Source organism: Gambusia affinis, linkage group LG13 (assembly GCF_019740435.1).
Source record: "Gambusia affinis linkage group LG13, SWU_Gaff_1.0, whole genome shotgun sequence".
Taxonomy (NCBI): domain Eukaryota; kingdom Metazoa; phylum Chordata; class Actinopteri; order Cyprinodontiformes; family Poeciliidae; genus Gambusia; species Gambusia affinis.
This window is the reverse complement of record NC_057880.1, coordinates 13,634,335-13,654,160: the sequence shown is the minus strand read 5'-3', so window position 1 is coordinate 13,654,160 and position 19,826 is coordinate 13,634,335. Positions and strand designations below refer to the sequence as shown.

Here is a 19,826-nt window from a genome sequence, read left to right as displayed (position 1 = left end):
TATCAGCTGAACTTCTCCAGATTTGTTTTTGCTTCCTTTCATCTAATTCAAGTTTCTTTTCTAGTCCGGTATTTAATGCAGTGACATACGGTGCATTCTTGTGTTTCAGATTGTGTCTGCAGTGCAGTATTGCCATCAGAGAAGAATAGTACACAGGGATCTAAAGGTGAGAATCTCGAGTTATGACAAATTTAAATTCTCTTGTCTTTTAGCAGTTCATCCTGATAAAAGCTTCAGAAATCAGTGTACATTGCTATCTTCTGTCCTTCCATCAGGCTGAGAACTTATTGCTGGATGCGGATATGAACATCAAGATAGCAGACTTTGGCTTCAGCAACGAGTTCACTGTGGGCAGCAAACTGGACACTTTCTGTGGCTCCCCACCGTATGCAGCTCCTGAACTCTTTCAGGGAAAAAAGTATGATGGTCCTGAAGTGGACGTCTGGAGTCTTGGTGTTATCCTCTACACACTGGTCAGCGGATCATTACCTTTTGACGGACAGAACCTAAAGGTGGGCCTTTTTTTTCTGGAAAGCATTTCATAGTCCCACAAAGAGAAAGTTTTCTTGCTTTAAAGCTTAATAACTTATTAAGTATGGATACAGGAAAAATCACCAGTGTACACTCTGGTTGTTCAGTTTAATTCAGCTTCCCTCTATCTAGATTTTTACCATGATTAGTCAAATTGGGATTAGAGTTTGTGAAAATGGTTAAAAAGGAATAGAAGCTAATTAAAAAATGTTTGCTATGGTCACAAATAAAATGAATAGGACATTCATTTTCAATTTCACACTGATTTAAAAAGAGAAAAAATATGACCCATGACCAGTAACTTGAGGTAATATCATACTTTTATTTTCCTAATTTAATATGCAATTGATTCTATAAATGCTCTATAGGTTTTATAAAGAAAATGTTCACATTTTAGCTCTTTAGTGTCTTAGATTTTTAATTTGTGTTGCAGATAGTAACTCCAAATTAAACTTTGCTCAAAGAAAGTAGTTAAAAGCATCCTACCTCACTCATTATTTTCTACAGTTAGTATAGTTGATTCTTTTAAATGTTGCTATGCAGTTTAAACTTAAATGTTTTAACATATTAAGCCAAATAAAATTGAGTTTCAACTTGCTTGGAGAGCAATAGGTAATGGGAGCAGCAGTTGTAAAAATTAATCACCAAGCTTTAAAAATGCAAAAAATTTAGCAATATTAGCTTCAATAATTTATTTTTAAAGTGTCTTCATAGCCGAGTTGAGAGGTTCATTTTTATATTTTTTTAAATTGGAAATTGATATTTTGATTACATGTAATCTAAAACTGATTGTTTATCTCCCCCTCAACTGTACAGAGCTGCTGAGCAAAGTGGAACCAATACTGTACTGTACCAGATCAATGGCTTAAAATATTTCTTCTAGGTTCATTTCTCTGTCGAACAGTTGATTCAACTTTAAAACCATGAGCATGAGCCAATATCAAGCTCTGGTTTTAAATATCCTAAAACAAGAGCTACAGTATTATAACCTGTATTAAAAATCTTTTTTTTACATTGGATGCAGGAACTTCGGGAGCGGGTTCTGCGAGGAAAGTACCGCATCCCTTTTTACATGTCAACAGACTGTGAAAACCTGCTGAAGAAACTCCTTGTGCTCAACCCCGTCAAACGAGGCAGTTTAGAGGTATTTGCATGTGTTTACATTCTATCTGCTTCTTTGCCTTCTGTACTTTCTGTATATGGCATGCAATCAGGCATAAAACTTAATGATTTACAGAGAGGCTTTTGATTAATATTTGGAAATACTTTTTGTCCTAAATTTATAGCCTGTCAAATGTAGAGATCTGTGCAAATTCTCACCCTCTATGTCTTTGCTCCACTTCATCAGCGCTTCTCAAAGGTTTATAGAAGTTTTGGTCTTTTTGCTCATTTTATCAGCAATTTTCTTTACATTTCTTTTATCAGGTTATGACTTGGAACTATGCAGCGTTTTCTTAAATGAGGAAAGTGGACACATGGAAATATCTAGCTTAAAAGTGATGTTTTAAAGAAGTATGTCTGGTAATATTCTTAGATTTAAAATTTAGAACAACTTGTGTCCATGGGAAACGGCGATGGGAAGCCTTTATTTTGTGGTAAGATTGAATCAAGTGCGGAGACAGATCAGAACCATACTGGAGTTCAGTAAAAACATTCTCATTTGTTTGCATTTTGAGCATGTGTAACTGCAGCACGTGTCAGTATTAGCTGAAATAATCATTAGTGATTCAAATTGCAGTTGAGAAGTTATGTTGTTCTCGTTTCCTTATTAGCAAATCATGAAAGACCACTGGATGAATGTGGGTCACGACGATGAGGAGCTCAAACCCTACATCGAGCCAGAGTCTGATTTCAACGATTCGTCCAGAATAGGTGTGTTCCGCAGGATGTGGATACCATTTATTATGTTTTTTCTGCAGTTCAGACTCAGACCACTTTTCTCCTCTCCATCCAATCAGAGCTCATGGTGACCATGGGTTTCCCTAAAGAAGAGATCACTGACTCACTACAAAACCAGAAGTACGACGACGTCATGGCTACATACCTGCTGCTAGGCCGAAAAGCTCCAGAGGTGAAGCTCGTTGGACCTACTCTGCTTCCCATATAATAATATGACCAAAAACCCTCAATGCTCTTCTGTCATATTGCAGTTTGAGGGCAACGAGCCGCTAACCAACAGTATCCTGGGCCAGCGTCAGCGGCCGACCAGCGACATTAACAACAGCGTCAGCATTTCCCCTGCCCATCCCAAGGTCACGCGCAGCATATCGGCCAATCAGAAGCAGCGCCGCTTCAGTGATCATGGTGGGGATGATGATGGTGGTGGTGGTGGTGGTGGTGTCGTAGAGAAGCCAAGTAAAGTAACCTCTTACATCCCGGCTCTGAGAGTGCTGCGGACTGCGTGTTGTGTAGGAGGTTGTGTGTTGTGTTACCCTGAGTCACTGATGGCGAGATGAAGTGTCAGAATGTGCGACTTTGAGATGGACAGAAGAGGGCATAGTAGCGCACTTAAGATTTCAAAGTACAATAATTTCTTAAGATTTAAATATCGAACTCAGATAATAAAAAGACAGAAATCTCAACAGATTGGTTGTAAGCATTTTCTAATCGGTGTACTCGATGCTTAAATCAGTGACCCAGCTTGAATACCTCTCGGCCAGACTGTTTCCTCCTATGGCTCATGTGGAGCCATTGTTTGTGGCGCCATCTTGTGGCAGGCTGCTTTTCCGCAGCTGTTTTTGGAAAAGAACCTCAAAGCATGAGGAGGGACAGCAGCTCTGCTTCATACTTGCTCACTTTGGCTTCTATAGCTGTACATGTTAAAAAAAATTGACATGGTGTTGTCTTGTACCATACCTGTAAACTGCAATCTAGTGTAAATCCTGGCTTTGAGTGGCTTTGCTTAATGCTGTTGTGGTAAAGACTTTGTCCTTGTCTGCTGTTGATTTTTTTTTTATCCCCTCCAAAATATTAGATGTCGTAGCACTTTTATATGGATCATGCTAAAAACATAATGTGTGCGTGTTTCTTCCAGTGGGTCCGTCGGTTCCACCGGCAGTGTCATACTCCAAACGTAATCAGGCCCTGAGCGTGGAAAGTGACCACAGGGAAGAGTGGGACGGAGCTCGCCGGCTCGAGCTCAGCACTTCAAAAGGAGACGTTCCTGCTTCGCCGTTGGGGGTGCAGGAGAGGAAGAAAACTTCGACTGCTGTGGGGGTGAGGAAGACTGCAGGAAAATAGTTTTTGTATAGGGCTGCAAGATGTGAAGCCAATATTATTTGTCAAGGTAGAAGTGATGACATTTCTCACAATGTTAAAGCCCAGCATTGTATAACCCGTAGCATCTTGAGCTCTAGTCTGTCATATATGAGCAACTACTGAGTGAAGCTCCGTCCAATAGGCTAAATATTACACTGGGATGCAAAATGTGAATTCAGGACACCCTGACCTAACCCTACCCTATTATTGAATAATTATTACATCCTAAATATTTGCAATTTTATTTTTGCATCCACTGATATTGTAATTACAACATATTTACCACATACTGTTGAGCCCTATTTTACTGTACGATTTTTGGTTGCCACAATAACATTGATCAGTCTAGTTAAAAGTAACACCCTTTTTTTAACCATTTGTTTTTAGATTAGGGCAAGATTTATGGGTTTAAATATTTTTTATTAGTTTACTTCATGTTGTCACAGATGTTCTGTTTGTGATTTGTGAGTTGTGCTGGTCTGATACTAATCGGCCCTTTTTAATGTTGATAAAAATGATGCAGAAGTGTCATTATTTACATTTCACATTTTCACAAGTGGCGGCTGTCCCATAGGAAGCGCCTGGTATTATCCCCCCTAATGTGGAGAGGGGAAAAAAAAAATCTAAAAATGACTTAGAAATATTATTAAAATATTATATTAACCTGTTTTTCTTAATAGTGTGTGCCTAAATATGATCTGAATTAGATACAAAACATTTCCATCAGTTGACTACAATTCAACAGTGAATTTCCCCCAACATATTCTTGATTCTTCTTCTTTAGTTTTCGTCTAAGCTAAATAGCCAATTGTGTGTGGTTGCTAAGAAAAAACAATAAACATTTGGCCAGTCAGCATCACTTAATTAGAATTTCCCTGGAAACCGTTGGGTCGCCATGGTGATAAAGTTGATAAAGGCTAGTAGGGGGAGGACCAAATTCTCCACAATGGCAATGCAAAGGATTTACAGATGGCCAGTAAGCTACAGCTTCTGTTTTATCATGCTGAGCTGTTCTTTTTGTGTTGTATGCTTTGTTTGTCAGCTCTGATCATTAGTTATTCCTGATGATCAGTTATGAAAGCTGCAGGGGTTTATTTGATGCTCTGGTTAGCATAATGCTAATGCTGCTCTGGATAAATGTTGTTAAGATTTTTTATTTTTTAATTGTTTGTATTGATGATATTTAATGGTTGTTACCTGTTTTGAGTTTCTGCTGGTGTTATAATGTCAATGTTTGGATGATATGGTGTTTTCTGGGTCAGATATCCATTCTGATGTGTTTTTATACAGGGAGGAACTGAAGTCCTGTTTGCTGATTTAGATCTTTGAACGTTCATATTTGTAAGCTTTTACTGAGTGCCTGATTTTAGATAAATCTAGGGGTTGTTTGGCATTGTGATTCCAACAGAAGTTGGTTAAGTCTTTTGGGTTTTTAGAATAATTGTTAGTAGCTGTGATTATTTCATCCTTTACCAGCAGGAAGGGCTCAACTGTCTGGTATTATTAGTTGACTCTCTTCTGTGGTTTCTTGGTTGTTTGTTCATACATTAGTTTGATCATTTTCACAGTTTTGACTCTGACTCAGGGTTAACTGTTGACACTGATTTAATGATTCAATACTGTAAATTTAGCAAGTTATTGATAAACCAATAGTTTCTGTATGAAGAATATCACATAATGTGTGAGGATGTATTCCTGAGACTTGAGGATGTCCTTAAATGTACATTGTACTAATGGTAACTCAGCCCCACCACTCCTCACTGGGGGGTATATAGATGTTTATATAATATTTAAATACACAGTGATTCTCATGAGAAAAAAAAATAAATCTGTTATTGTTTTCTTTTTTCAGAAGGAATGTTGTCTTCTTGATTTTGTACATATTAACAGGCTGATGGGTAACTTGTGTAAAAGTAAATATACTGATAATCATGGAATCATTCTTTGTGTTTCTGCCCACCAACAGACCAATGGTTCAATGACCCGCAGGAACACATATGTGTGTGAACGAACCTCCACTGATCGCTATCCAGCTATTCCCAATGGCAAAGACAGCAGGTTAGACAACCCCAGGATTATTTTATCCGTCTCAGTCTATTTATTTATTTATTTATTTCTTCTTTTCTAGCTTATTCAACATACTTTGTGACTCTCTTTATTTTAATAATGGACAATTTAGTCCTCACATAATAACACTCTGTGCCCTCGACCTTCAGTTTAACAGAGGTGTCAGGCAGCACGCCCTCCACTGCACTGAGCTCTACACGACCCCGTCACACTAAGTCCATGTCAGCGTCGGGCCATCCTTCAAAAAGCACGCTGCCCCCCATCGACGACGACACGGAGCTGAAAGCGAGGTGAGCAGCAGCCGAACATCTGCACTGCCACAGGCTGATGCAAGACCTGAGATAGTTGTCAATTATTAATGCCTGCTTATGTTGCAGCTCCTCTCCACGGGATCCGTCCAATTCTCCATCTGTGCACAGTATTAGCACCCCTGAGAAGAACCGCTTCCCCCGCGGCACAACCAGCCGTAGCACCTTTCACGGAGCTCAGCTCAGAGACCGCCGCAGTGCTACGTACAATGGCCCCCCCGCCTCGCCCACGCTGTCCCACGACACGGGGGCTCTGGCGCAGCAGCGCAGGGGGACGTCCACAGGAATTATCAGCAAGATCACATCAAAGTTTGTCCGCAGGTCAGTGAGGTCTATCAACTAATATGCATTTTTTGGCTCGAACAGTTTTACAGTTTTGGCAAAAAGTGTTTTAGCTGAATAAAGATGCACCAAGAAATCATTTGATAACTTCCCTTAGTCTCAGAGCTTTAGTTTAAAAGACCTTGACAGATGTCAGGCTTGCTGGAAACTGAAATATTTATCGTTTTCTAATCAGTTAACGCACCTCAAGTGCTACCATGTTTACTCTGATAAAAAAACAAAACAAAAAAAAAACACCTCCTTGTGGAAGTTTTGCTAATAAAGAAGTTAAAATAAGGTTTTCAATGTCTGGGAGGTGTTGAAATGAATCATAGCCAATAAGCTATTTAAAAAGACAACAGTATTTTCTGTGTAGTTCATGTGGACAGCAAGAGAGAGAGACTTAAAACAAATACCATACAGGCTAAACAAATTTGCTCAATTTTGCATTTTATTCATCTCAAACCTGGACCCCAGTTAGTGAGTAGCAACAACATGCTTTTATTAAACAGTTGCATTTGACCATTTTGGTAAAAAAAAAAAAGAAAAAGAAAAACACTTTGTGAAACAACAAACATCACAAATATACGAACATGGTACTTATTTAGCTAATATTTATTGCAATCCAACCAGCTGTTTGCATTATTGAGATTGCAATAGTGACACATTTGGGATATAATGTGTAGTCATTGCTAAATTTGGAATTGTTGAATACCTTGTCAAAAGTTCAGAGTTGGAAAAGCTTTTCCAACCTTGGTGATTATGAAAAAAAGATACTAAATTCTCTCATTTTTTTTCTTGTTTTTAAAGTATTGTACATTTTTATTTACAATAGTTTTATTTAATGACTGCTTACTGCAGAAAAGGCTAGACAAATATGCTGTTATTTTTTCATAAATTACTGTCCGTAAACAGAAATCAGAATGGACTAAAATAAAATTCTTTGGTTTACAACGAAAGATATGAAATAGTCCAAAATGTTTTTAATTGGTGCATCTTTTTAATAATTTTTTTAAAAGTATCATCGGGTACCTTCTGCCAGCTTTCTGTCAGTACCAGCATCCTGAGACTCTTCATGCGAGTGTCACTTTCAAGCTGCCCCTTGCTCATAGCTTACAGCTTTCTCTCCTTTTCTCCCCGCATAGAGCTATGTCTTTCAGGTCGACCCGGAGGTAGGACAACATAACGCTTGCTGCACACGTCCCCCTCCTCCTCCTCCCATCTAAAACAATAACTCAAAAAAACAAAACAAACCCTCTCTGCCCACGATGACCCGTGTGTTTAACGTCTTTATGTACTTGCCCACCACATCCTCGCCTACCGACACCCTTGTTATGCCGTGTATCTCTTCCCCCTTTGTCCTCCGCCTTAACGACCAGACTTCACGGCTATCCAGCTTTCTCTACTAAAGCCACTTTATGTGTACGGCTGTAGTTGCGAGCTGTCCTCTCCTTACTCTCCCCCTGCCTCCATGCAGAGCGTGAGACAGACGATTAAATGAACAGAAATCGAGCTGTGTACACACATAAGCACTTTTCCTCTCTTTACACGTCAGTGGAGATTAAGGAAAGGTGTGTTACGACAGATGGGATGATGCATATGGTTTATGTCGGCTTTACTGATGAAAGGTCATCTCATTGTGTGCTGAGCTCTGACACCCAGGAGTGTGGATTCTTTCCTGGCATGATGCCCGACACCCTCGTCTGTGTTCAGTCATGATTGAGCTGGTTTTGGCAGTTGGTTGGTGGGTTGGTGGGTGAGTTTGGGGGATGTGGGGGTTGATATCGACATTAGCTCAGATGTAATGAGTGAATTGTGGGTTTATTTCAGGGTGCCCAGTGAGGGCGAGGCCAGTGCCAGGACTGAAACACCAAGGTGAGACTTTAACTCAAAAGGTCAATAATCTAAATTGTTTTGTATCATGATTGTTCAAATTCATCGCTGTTTTTAGTGTCAGATTTCAACAGTGTGTTGAAATATTGCTAAATGTGCTATTATTACCAGGTGAAGTTGTTGTACTCAAAGTAGAGTCATCAACATTATTCCTGCTGCATTAATGTAATTTTTGTAGGAGTAATTTTCATCATTTCAGTCACATATTTTCTGTAATAAACTCTGATTGAATTCTTATATTTATGTTTACCTATACAAATTTCATTTTGAGAATAAGAAATAACTTGTATAAAAGTATTTTTACAGCCAGAGTACCTGCTTTCCTTCCTGAGGAGATGGCTGCACTCAAAGTGTTTCTTATTTGGGCTTTCCTGTTGACTGACAATGCTGGTGGTTCACAAAACCTGACAAGCTAATCACTTGGCTAACATCTAGCTTAGCATTCACCACTAGTGGCTGGTGGAAGAGGGAGATGACTACCTGTGTAATTTTCTTCTGCAAGTTGGAAGAACCGAAAACAAATTAAAAGAGCTTCAAATGTTCAAAATGCAGCTACATTGATGAATCAAGCATCACAAATTGCCTTTTATTGCCTTCTACTGCACGCACCAGGACAATCTTTGTCTGAGTGACAAAGAAAAGATTTTATCCACATGGACACCAAATACAGTCTCAGTGGACATTTTATTTTAAATGGATAAAACCTTATCTCTATAACCAATAAAACCATTTCACAGAGAGCCTGCATTTGACCTCATTAAGAGTATTTTTTTTTTTTCCTGCCCTTCTAATGCTGTTCCAGGAGTGCGTCTGGCGACACCAAGGATGACGCCGGTCGGGACTCCAAGCCCCGCTCGCTGCGTTTCACCTGGAGCATGAAGACCACTTCCTCCATGGACCCCGCGGACATGATGCGGGAGATCCGTAAGGTCCTGGACGCCAACAGCTGCGACTATGAGCAGCGCGAGCGCTTCCTGCTGTTCTGCGTTCACGGCGACGCGCGCCAGGACAATCTAGTCCAGTGGGAGATGGAGGTGTGCAAGCTGCCCCGCCTTTCGCTCAACGGCGTACGCTTCAAGAGGATATCGGGCACGTCCATCGCCTTTAAGAACATCGCCTGCAAAATTGCCAACGAGCTCAAACTGTGACGGCAGATGGAACACCGCCCGGGCCTTCGGGTGAGCTCTGGTTACACTCTCATCCCATCACTGGATTAGTGTTGACTCACAGGACAAAATCAGCACTGAAGCCCCAGCACAACACCACCGTGCAGAATCAAGATGGATCCCGCTGGCTAACGTGCAGCACTGGCCCACGAATGTACTGTACAGGGTAGGGTGACTCGGACAGATAGCAAAAACCAACTAACCTAGCCTTTTTTTTTTCTCTTCTCTCCCCATCGACGCCGTCTCCCGATCTGCCTGCTGCTCCACGTTAAAGGACGCAGTTATGTAACACATGCAGTATGCAACTGAAGATGACCATTCGGCAATAAGTTTTCAGTCTGTTCGAAATACTTTGAGATCTGCTCTCCTTGCTGAATAACCATTAAAATTACTGTAAGCTAAAGCTAACCGCTTTTCCACCTATGTTAAGGCAGTATATAGATCAGGCTGGAGCTCGTACTAAAACTATGTAAAAAAGAAAAAAAAAAAAAAGAATTGTACTGTATGCATAACATCTGCAGGTACTGTACTGTATATTAATTTTTAGTTCTGTACAGAATTTTAATTGTTAATACTGTCTTTTTTTCCATGGGATTGAGTTATTTCCTTCTGCAAATCATGTCTCTTAGAGCATTACCCTTTCTGTCTGAAATTGATTTTATCCTCTTTTTCTTTTTGTTTGTTTGTTTGTTTTTCTTGTTTTGTAAGAACCACCATTTGAAAATAGTGTTTTTCAGTTTTATTTAAAGAGGACTAAATTATTTTGTGGATAATGAAGGGATGCAACGTTCCCTTGCCTTTTTGTGTTATGTTTGCCTATGGAGAAAAAAACAAACAAAAAAAAAAAACACTAAGTTGCACCACACAAACTTGAGTTGTAAGTTCAGTTGAGGCTGAAAACATGTTCACTTTAATTTTTCTCCTTGCAGTAGGGGCCCTGCTGCAGTTGCACAAGTATTCCAGGGTGAAGTGTATGAACATGAGAGTGCACACCTGTTTCCTTCATGTTAGTTTGGTAGTCTACAAGGAAGATGCACGGTTTAAACTGGTTTGCTTTAGGACGCGACATGTTGGACGCCTCTATCCAAAGGATTGGCGACGCACGAGGATCCGGACGAGTGAAGCTTGGCTGTGGAGCCTTTCTAAAGAGCCAGATTTAAACTCACTGCAAATGTGTGATTGTGCAGGCACTTGTGTATCTCCTTACTTTTTTTTTTTTTATTCAGTTGTATTTATTTCATTACATTGTAATGTGCTGCTTTGTAGATTTGAGGCGTGCACTTTGTTGGAGAAGATTAAAAGAATTTTATTTGTTTGTATTTATTTACTTTCTCATTTTTTTCACAACTGCACGACACATTCTGAAAGGTTGACACAGACGTCCTCTTCCCTCTCTATTCACAATGTAACACTGAAGTTAATATGCGGGAAGCTCTCAGATTCATTAACTCTTTTATTGACTCCAAATAACATAAGGTTAATCTTAGTCATGACACAAATGATGAATTTTGCGCACGTAATAGTTAAAGAATATGAACAGTCTCTTTTTCATTTCAGTACCTTTTGAAGGAGCTCAAAAATAGTTTGTAGTTGCCAGTTATGAAAAACTGCTCAATACTTTAAAACACTTTACAAACCATTAACAATAAAAACGGAAGTTGCAAGGATGTACAGGTGGACTCACAATATATCTGTATGCAGAGTCTCTACTCAGCCTGGAATAAGATTCAGGTGTGTTCCCAGTCTGGAAGGGAACAGAAAATCAAAGCTGAGCCTTGAAAGATGTGTCTTATCCAAATTCTTCCCAGTATAACTGGTTCAATGTCCATCTGTCTTTCAGCTTCTCTGTCCATCCAATTAGTACATTCATCAGTCTGTCCATTTGCTTATGATTGTTCATCCATTCATCTGTTTGTTCATCCAGATATTCCTCGTTATGTCTATACTTCAATCATTTTTTGCTCATCATTCATGAATCCACTTTTTGTGCATCTGCTCATTTGTCCATACTCCATTCTGTCCATCCATCTTTTGGTACATTATTTACACTATTTTTCATTATCCATAAACGGCATCACCTGTGCATTAGTTTAATCCTTCTATCAATATGCCTGCATAACCATTTGCCTACTACTGAATTATCCCTAAACCTATCTATTCTCTAGTTTCTCCATCCAAGTTGATCCATCCATCCTTCCCTACAGTTTATGTTTTTTGTCAGCTCTATACTCGAAGACACTGCAGAGATATCTGCCACAAATTCAAAGTAAACTTTTGGATCTAAACTTTAGGAATATGGTAAAATGGTATCGAACACTTAGGAAATGTTTCTATTTCTCTTAAAATTTTTTGCATAACACAATCCTATTGTCTTTTAACAAATACAACCCTGTCTGCCCTGGACCATCTCTACACTTACAAAAGCATCTTTTACAAATCTTTGCAGTGTACAAATGGAAAGACAGAAAAATGTAAACATTGCGATTCGGCAGATTTGTTCAGTTAAAACATGTTAATAGTTTAAAAAGTAGATTTTGTCTTTTGTAAATCATTATGTAATATTAGAGAATAACTGTATAAACTGTTAAATATTGTAAAAGCTTGATCACAAATTGGCGTAAACCTTTTAAGGCCAGTTTTAGATTTGTTGGGTTGGGTTGATGGCCAGCTTCTGGCCCTTTATGCATTTATGTTTTGAGAAAATATTGAATCTAAACCTAACCTAGGATACATGCCTCTCAATCAGATATGTGGCTTGAGAAACGTATTTGTTATCTATAAACTTGTCATGCAGAAATTGTGATTGATTTTTAAAAATGAGTGAATATAAATTTCTAAAGTTAGGACCATAAATTTCTGAGTTGCTTAGCTCTCAATCTCCTATTACAGACTTCTGTATGTACACAAAAAAGATCACAAAAATAACTAACCATTCAATAATAATAAAAAAAAACAATCAATTACTCAGATCAATGACTAAATGCTCGTATATCTGAGTTTTCCCTTTGAAACTGGAGGCCAACAGAAACTGACGGTTGTCAATGGAAACTGGATAAAATGCCCTTGGCGCCTGAATGTTCAGCTCCTGGAAGCGAACAAACTCGCCCTTCTTGGCATCCCAGCGGTACACCTGGGTAAAAGAGTAGTCGCTACCCAGAATGGCATACTGCCAGCTGCCCACAGTGAAAGGCTGGAACACCATGGAGCCTCGGGAGGGCATGGTCTGTAATTCTTTGAAGAGGGCGCCATCCCAGCGCATCACCTTGGAGTCACCAATGAAGCGCGTCAGGCAAATGTAGAGATCAGACTTGACCTGAAAGTGCTTGACGGCATAAACATCCTCCATCTCCGGGATGTCGGTTCGTCTGTCGAAATGCTTGGTGGCTTTGTTCCACTGGTAGATGACAGGCCTCTGGGAGCTGCTGGACAGGATCAGGTGAGGTTTGGAGGAGATCTCTAGGTACTCTACGTCAGTGTCGCGGTACCACGGGTGGAGGGACTGATGGGAGTAGAAGCCATTGCCGTTCCACTTGTAGATGGTGGTAGAGCCAGCCTTGGAGCTGTCAGCTATGACGAAGAAGGACTCTCCATCGATTCGGAACGTCTCAACGTCATTTGGCTTGCGGATTTTCAGGACGTCAATGCCTTGAAGCTTGATGAATTTGTTGGCAGAGGTGTCCCGCTTGTAGATGTGGGAGCCTCCAAACAGCTGAGCCACGATGATGAACAGCTGGTTGTCAATGACGAGAGGTTTGCAGATCACTGTGGATGTACCTGGAAAAACATGCAACCCATTGGTTCCTGTTTTAATGCTAATTTTAGTTTGAGACTTAAGCAGGTGATTGACTTTACATACTGTCAATATCATCAAAGTTTCTGAAGTTCATCTCGACGTGATCCCATTCAAGAAAGCCACACTTCCCGATAAATGGCTGGGCAAAGACGACATACTGGTCGTTCCGGAAAGAAAACGCTTCCACTGATATGGATTCAAATTTCAGGGACTGGTATGGAGCAAACTCTGTGAGGGAAACAGAAAAACAGCTTTACAATTAAAGAAAAATCTGCAAAGAAGGATAAATGTGAGGAGTCAATGCTCCACCTGTGGTGATGCAGTCAAAGGACTGCGGCGACAGGTCATTGATTCTCTTGTCCAGCTGTGAGGCCGGGCCCTTGCAGAAAATCTGGTCCACGGTGGCATTGGTGCCGTATATCCACTCCACTAACCACTTCAGCTTACAGTCACACAAGAAATGATTCCCACGCAAGTCTCTAAGGGGAGAAAACCATTGTGTGAATATCTGAGAGAATCACTCCTCCTGTTCTACAGTGAGCTTAACACTCTGAAGCTCCAGATGGTGGCTTTCTCTGACGTCCTCAATTTGAGGTTTCATCGACATCGAGGAAGACGAACATCTTCAGCTGCAGCCCCTCTCCCTCCTTTCTCTCTCTTCCTCTAGCGCATGCAATTTTAATGGCTCTAAAAGCTGCCTACGCGTTTGTCAAACCTCGGTGAAGGAGGAGCAATAAATGATACATATTTCTAAAAATAGAAAGTTGTACGGACAGCTCATCATTCATTGTACAACATTAGAGATTGTATCAAGTGTATAATCTTATTAGTTTCTGTCTTAACAAAGAATAATACTTACACTTTTGTCAAAGCCTCGAGACCTTTGAACAAATCTTTGGGGAGAGTCTCCAGATTGTTGTAGGCCAGGCTCCTGGTAGAAAAAAGAGCATATTTACTGCAACTTTAATGTAAAGCTTAATGTTAATAATCTTTTTTCCATGGGATTGAGTCATTTCCTTCTACAAATCATGCCTCTGAGAGCATTACCCTTTCTGTCTGAAATTGATTTCATCCTTTTTTGTGTGTGTTTTTCTTGTTTTGTAAGAACCACCATTTGAAAATAGTGTTTTTCAGTTTTATTTAAAGAGGACTAAATTATTTTGTGGATAATGAAGGGAAGCAATGTTCCCTTGCCTTTTTGTGTTATGTTTGGCTATTGAGAAAAAAACAACCCCTAAGACCTCAGGGTCCGGAGAAGAGAGGACTCTCTTGCTTTCAGCCCAATGTTTGTTTTTGTTTTTTTTCACAGTAAGTGATGGTTTGGGTTTGGGGTGCCATGTTGGTGTTGGTCCACTGTGTTTTCTGAACTCCACAGTCAACGCAACTACCAGAAAATTCTAGAGCATTTCATGCTTCAGTCTGGTGACAAGCTGTGTGGGCATGCTGATTTTTATTTCCCAGCAGGACTTGCCGTCTGCCCACAATGCTAAAGGTACCAAAAGCTGGTTCAATGACCAGAGTATTGCTTTGCTTCATTTACCAGTAATCTGACCCAACCAGAACCACATAATCTATGGAGCATTGAAGATAGGAAGATGAGAGACACAAGGTCCAACAATGCAGCTGACCTGAAGCCTATCAAGGTCATTTTTACACCTATGCAGAGCCACAAGCTGATCGCCTCCATGTTGATGGTTTGGTCTGAGTTTTTCAGAAACTGCTGATCTGCTAAATTTTACATGCAACCAGCTCTCTTTTTTTTAACACACACATTAAAGCCAGTGTGTGTTGGCTTTAATGTTTTTTAGAAGTCAGAGGAGAATGGGCATACTGTTCTGAGACAATGGAAAGGCAATAATAGCTGAAATCCTTATACAGAGGCAAACAGAATATCATCTCTGCAGGAAAAAAAACATGTCAGACCTTCAAACAAGTGGGCCACAGCAACAGAAATCTGCAATGGCTGTCACAACAAGCTTCAGTACATTTTATTAGGGATTTTTTTATGGGATAACCTAGCACAAGATATGGCATAATTGTACATATGAAGAAAAATAACTCACAGTTTTCACTACAAACAAATGTGCTGGGTATTTGTACTTGTTTGTATTTGAAAATCTGAAAATGGCTCAGACCAATCAGATTGGATGGAGAGCATCTGTAAACATTGCTTTTCAAATTCTGCCACCAATGTTCAGGAGGATTTGGGGGAGACCATTCTATCTCACATAAGCATGCTTTGATCTAAATCATTCCATTTTAGCTTTTGCTGTATGTTTAGGAACATTGTCCTGAACCTCAGTCCCAGTCTCATATCCTTCGCAGCTTCCAGATTTTCTTCCAGAATTGCTCTGTATTTAGCTCAATACATCTCATTATGAACTCTAACAAGCTTCCTTGTCCCTGCTGAAGAAAAACATACCCATATCATGATGTTGCCATCACCATAGTTCACCATGGTGATGGTGTGTTAGGGGCTTTGCTGACTGCTAGTCTTCCATATTCCTTATGTGGTAAAAATTGCCATGACTTTATTTCAAGAATAAAACTTTCAGTTAGATTTGGATCTAGACTATTCTAACACACAAATATCCTCTGATTTAAGGCATTTCCTGGTAGCTCTGGTTGCATGTTTAGGCCTGTGATCCTTACCCAAGTACCTGACATCATTAAACTTATTTTTCTCCACTTACCGTGGGTCTCACAGACTCAACTACTGGATTGACTTACACACAGATGGACTGTTTACTATTAAGGACACAGGTAATTAATTGGATGGTGACTACAAATTCATACTAGACTTTTTAGACCTTTAGTTTATAAATAAATTTTAAAAAACATGTCTAATTTTCCTTCCACTTCAGCTATGCTCTGTTTTATGATGGTCTATCACACAAAATCCCCAAGCAATACAGTGAAGTTAGCATTTCTAATGTGACAAGTTAGTGAAAATGTAACAAGGTAGATATGAACAGTTTTGCGAACCACTGTGTGAATAATGCAAACACGTTGAGGAGTTGCGTAAGAAGGATGTTATGTTTTTGCTTTCTAATCATTTCACCAGCTGCACATTGTTCAGAGAAAGGTCTCTGTGGCAATACAAGCTGTGCAGTAACCTTTGTCAGCGTTTTTATCTCTTGTTTTTACGTCCTTTGCAAAAAGAAAAAGTACTTACAGGTGCACCAGGGTTTTCAGACCTCGGAAAGCGTACGGCGATATCGACTGGATTTGGTTGTTTTCTATGAATCTGAAAAAAACAGGATGTGCATTAGCAAAGAAGACACACTGTAGAAGTGGAAGGAATATCAGTCATACGATTTTTAGCATTAACGCACAGATATTCCAGATGAGGAAGTCCAAGGAAAGCGTCCTCGTTTATAGATTCCAGGTTGTTTGCTGTGAACAGGCTGTGCAGAGAGATGCAGTGTTTAGTATTTGGCTGTTTAGAGTCACGCACTGGCAAAAAATATTGAGAAAATCTCTGCTCACTATGTTTCCCTAAAGCATCTCACAATACAAAGTAAAACATTTCGAGGATTCCTGCAGGCAGTCTTACACAGTTGTTTTTTAGTGACTCAGTCAGAGCCAAAGTATGACTCAGATCAAGAAGGAAATTCCCTGAAATACATCTGTGCCACATGGCATGTATGCACACATATGTATGTGGTAAAACTTGGCTGCATGAAGAGAGCAGTGATCAAACCTGTCAGGATAAAAAAAAGGAAGAAAACATCACTAGGGAATCTTTCTGTGCTCATATTTCCAGTCAGTCTAAAGTGTTGCGAAAGAAAATGTCTTGGAAAATTAAACATGGCGTTGATCAAGCTCACGGGAAAATGACAGCATACAACAACAAAAATAATAATAATAAAAAAGCTCAAAAGAGATTTCTCACAGGAGATGGAGGGCAGGGATGTGGATGAAGCTCTCCTTGGCGATTTCGGTGAATTCCGACTTGACGAATGATCTGTGGGAGTAAAATGCGACAAAAAGGAAACACACTGTTCAGGTCTACAGCAGACTTGTCATAAAACAGTTATTGCAGTCTGTGCCTTGGTTAATGCATTTTTGTGCTGTTGCTGCTGCAGAAAAGCCACTGATCGCACATGTTAGAAACAAAGCAATATGCTAGTTAAAAAGGACTCACAGAGATGTGACATCGGGGGGAAAGCTGCGAGGAATCGACACTGCGCTTTCGCACAACGCGTTATCTTTGGTGCATGTGCATGACATGGGACAGCGCTGCTGCCTGGCTCTCTTGCTCTCCACTGAAGGTACAACAGAAGCCACCACGAGTAAACCGAGCCAGAGCCACCTCCTGGGTATTCTGCATGTATTTTCCATTCTTGGGAACCGCTGCGGGCACGACTTGCGCGTCGAGCAGCCCTACACATGAACCAGGGTCTCTGCCGTGCTTCCTTCCCTCGCTGCTGCTGCTGCTGTTGCTGCCAGGAGGCCGAGCGACGCGCTGTCCGCTCCTGTTGTCTCCGCCGACGGGGCTGCGCGCCTTCTTCGCCGCAGATCCGGGGAGTGGAGGGTGATCGAACCCGGAGTCTTCCCCCTCTGATCTGCAATTACACAACGAAAAAAACAAAAAAACAAAACAAAACAAAAAAACAAAAAACAAAAAAAAAAACACGAGCGTGTATCTTCTGTGGCACAGATGAGAACTAATCAGAAGTGTGGTGTGGTGTGTGTGGAGCAGAGGAGAACGCCAGCTGGCGCTGTGACAGACGCGGTGTGAGGGCAGGTGGGGATCCCAGCGGGAGCAGACGGAGCATCTCTATCCAAAAACCACGCCTATGGTTTCAGCCAACGCTACGCGCTCGATGTCAAGCGCCTGGAGGATTCCGCCCAATGGGCAGGCAGGCGGATCCAGCTTTATTTTTTTCTCCTCTATCAACATATGTATAGTACAGACAATCACTATAAATTAAACTCCAACACGAACCAGCGGATTGCTGCCTGTATGGTGCAGACGCTACCTAAGCTGTCCATGCGGGAAGCGGCTTGGAAAACCGGGTTAAAATTGATTCTTGCCGACTGATGGAAATTCACCTGCAATATACTGTCTTATTACAAACCCATTAGCCTTAGTTACATTTAAACACTTGGTTTTAGACAGATAAGTGTTAATTTGACGCATTTCCTGGCTTCCTCCCGGTTGCCATGGTGACAGGAAGATGCTCATAATGTTTGAGACCAGTGCTGAAAGGGGTGCTGCGGGAAGGGAAGTCCTTCAGACATCTGTTCTGCTCACAGAAATGCCCCTCAGCCCCTTTTAATCTAAAGTTTAATTTCTGTAAATTAGAACATCATCAGAAAAGTTACTGACTGAGTATGAAAAGTCAAACTCATATTGATTCATTACACACTAAGTGATATTTCAAGCATCTATTACTGTTCATTTAGATTATTATGACCTTCAAGGAAAAAAAGTTTATCTGACAATTAGAATGCAATACAAAATGAATAAAATATATTTTAATACAAATATGTGCAGCTGCCCAGCAAACAGTCATTGGAACCAGAAACGGTCATTGGTAAGATGGCAGTTTACAGAGTGCTGTAACCGAGCCTACTTATGGAAAGTTGTGTGGAAGGAAAAAGTGTGGTAGAGACATGTGCACAAGCAAGAGGGACAAACAGGATTATAGGATCGTATAGAAAACCCTGTTGAAATTTTTTTTCGTTTTTTTTTTTTTTTTTTTGGAGCCATCACACGCAGAAGAATTTAGGACATGATCCACAACATCATCACTCTTTGGGTTATCCACTTCAGAACCAGGCATTTTAGAAAACTTGTACCTAAGCTAAGACAAAAGAGAGCTGTGCTGTTGATCAGTGGTTCAAAGTCCTCTTTTCAGATTAAAGAAATAAAGATCCCAGAGTCTGGAGGAACAGAGTAGGAACACAGAAGCCAAAATGTTTCAGTTGCAGTGAAAAGGTAACAGAGCTGAATATGGGAGCTAAGAGATCTGATGTTGATGGGTCACAGTGCTAAATCGAGTCCAGGGTCAACGCCACCGTCTACTGGGAAACTCTTGCGCATCTTGTGCTTCCTCTGCTGACAAACTGACTTCTTTTTTTCCATCAGGGCCTGACACCTGGCAACACAGCAAGACTATCAATACCTCTGAGGTAATGTTGGGAGGGAGATGAGATACATCAGTGCCTACAATAAAGAGCATCAAGGCTGCTGGAAAAGAAAGCTTGAATTCCTTAACACCTTAGCAAAGTTGCAGGCGGATTCCCTCCATGCTGTAATTAAAATAATCAATGCAAATGGTAGAGCCCATGGAACCATCCTTCTGCCGGTTGACATTCTGTGTTGAAAACAGATTCTTTATTGGATTTATTCATATCTTTTGATAAACTGGATCCTCGGTTATTATTAGCTGTAAGCTCTAGTCATTCAAACAGCTGAAATGCATCACAGCTTGGGTTCCACTGCGTTTGCCTGCAGAACATCACATTGACAAGGCCTCT

At 40.5% G+C, this 19,826-nt stretch overlaps 2 protein-coding genes across 6 annotated transcripts in view; one reads left to right on the top strand and one right to left on the bottom strand.

Moving 5' to 3' along the window:
* The window catches only part of mark1 (MAP/microtubule affinity-regulating kinase 1), a 36,670-nt gene extending 26,619 nt beyond the window's left edge, over positions 1 to 10,051 (top strand). Inside the window, exons 7-20 of one of the 5 annotated variants that reach the window (XM_044137467.1) lie at positions 110 to 166; positions 276 to 512; positions 1,556 to 1,675; positions 2,304 to 2,403; positions 2,490 to 2,602; positions 2,682 to 2,886; positions 3,566 to 3,747; positions 5,756 to 5,847; positions 6,006 to 6,146; positions 6,234 to 6,485; positions 7,631 to 7,657; positions 8,316 to 8,360; positions 9,181 to 9,556; positions 9,819 to 10,051. In XM_044137467.1, coding sequence (XP_043993402.1) covers positions 110 to 166; positions 276 to 512; positions 1,556 to 1,675; positions 2,304 to 2,403; positions 2,490 to 2,602; positions 2,682 to 2,886; positions 3,566 to 3,747; positions 5,756 to 5,847; positions 6,006 to 6,146; positions 6,234 to 6,485; positions 7,631 to 7,657; positions 8,316 to 8,360; positions 9,181 to 9,526 — 1,917 coding nt within the window. In that variant the 3' untranslated portion in view covers positions 9,527 to 9,556; positions 9,819 to 10,051. Of the gene's footprint in view, positions 1 to 109; positions 167 to 275; positions 513 to 1,555; positions 1,676 to 2,303; positions 2,404 to 2,489; positions 2,603 to 2,681; positions 2,887 to 3,565; positions 3,748 to 5,755; positions 5,848 to 6,005; positions 6,147 to 6,233; positions 6,486 to 7,630; positions 7,658 to 8,315; positions 8,361 to 9,180 lie in introns of all 5 variants that reach the window. The other 4 variants (XM_044137466.1, XM_044137469.1, XM_044137468.1 and 1 more) reach the window with 4 other exon arrangements.
* Positions 10,052 to 10,226: 175 nt separating this feature from the next.
* On the bottom strand, positions 10,227 to 18,362 carry LOC122843037 (leucine-rich glioma-inactivated protein 1-like). Its single transcript, XM_044137471.1, has 8 exons — positions 17,485 to 18,362; positions 17,233 to 17,304; positions 16,673 to 16,744; positions 16,513 to 16,584; positions 14,197 to 14,268; positions 13,647 to 13,816; positions 13,401 to 13,565; positions 10,227 to 13,318 (listed from the first exon to the last, which is right to left on the bottom strand). The coding sequence occupies exons 1-8, from the start codon at positions 17,679 to 17,681 to the stop codon at positions 12,501 to 12,503; spliced, it is 1,638 nt and encodes a 545-aa protein (XP_043993406.1). The 5' UTR covers positions 17,682 to 18,362; the 3' UTR covers positions 10,227 to 12,500.
* Between the last annotated feature and the right edge of the window lie 1,464 nt (positions 18,363 to 19,826).

Excerpts from the sequence above, each read along its gene's own strand:
- LOC122843037 (XM_044137471.1), bottom strand. The coding sequence starts at position 17,681 with ATGGAAAATACATGCAGAATACCCAGGAGGTGGCTCTGGCTCGGTTTA. Across the intron at positions 17,305-17,484 it reads CCCCCCGATGTCACATCTCT|ATCATTCGTCAAGTCGGAAT; the intron begins GTGAGTCCTTTT and ends TTACTCCCACAG. Across the intron at positions 13,319-13,400 it reads AAACTTTGATGATATTGACA|GTACATCCACAGTGATCTGC; the intron begins GTATGTAAAGTC and ends ATGTTTTTCCAG.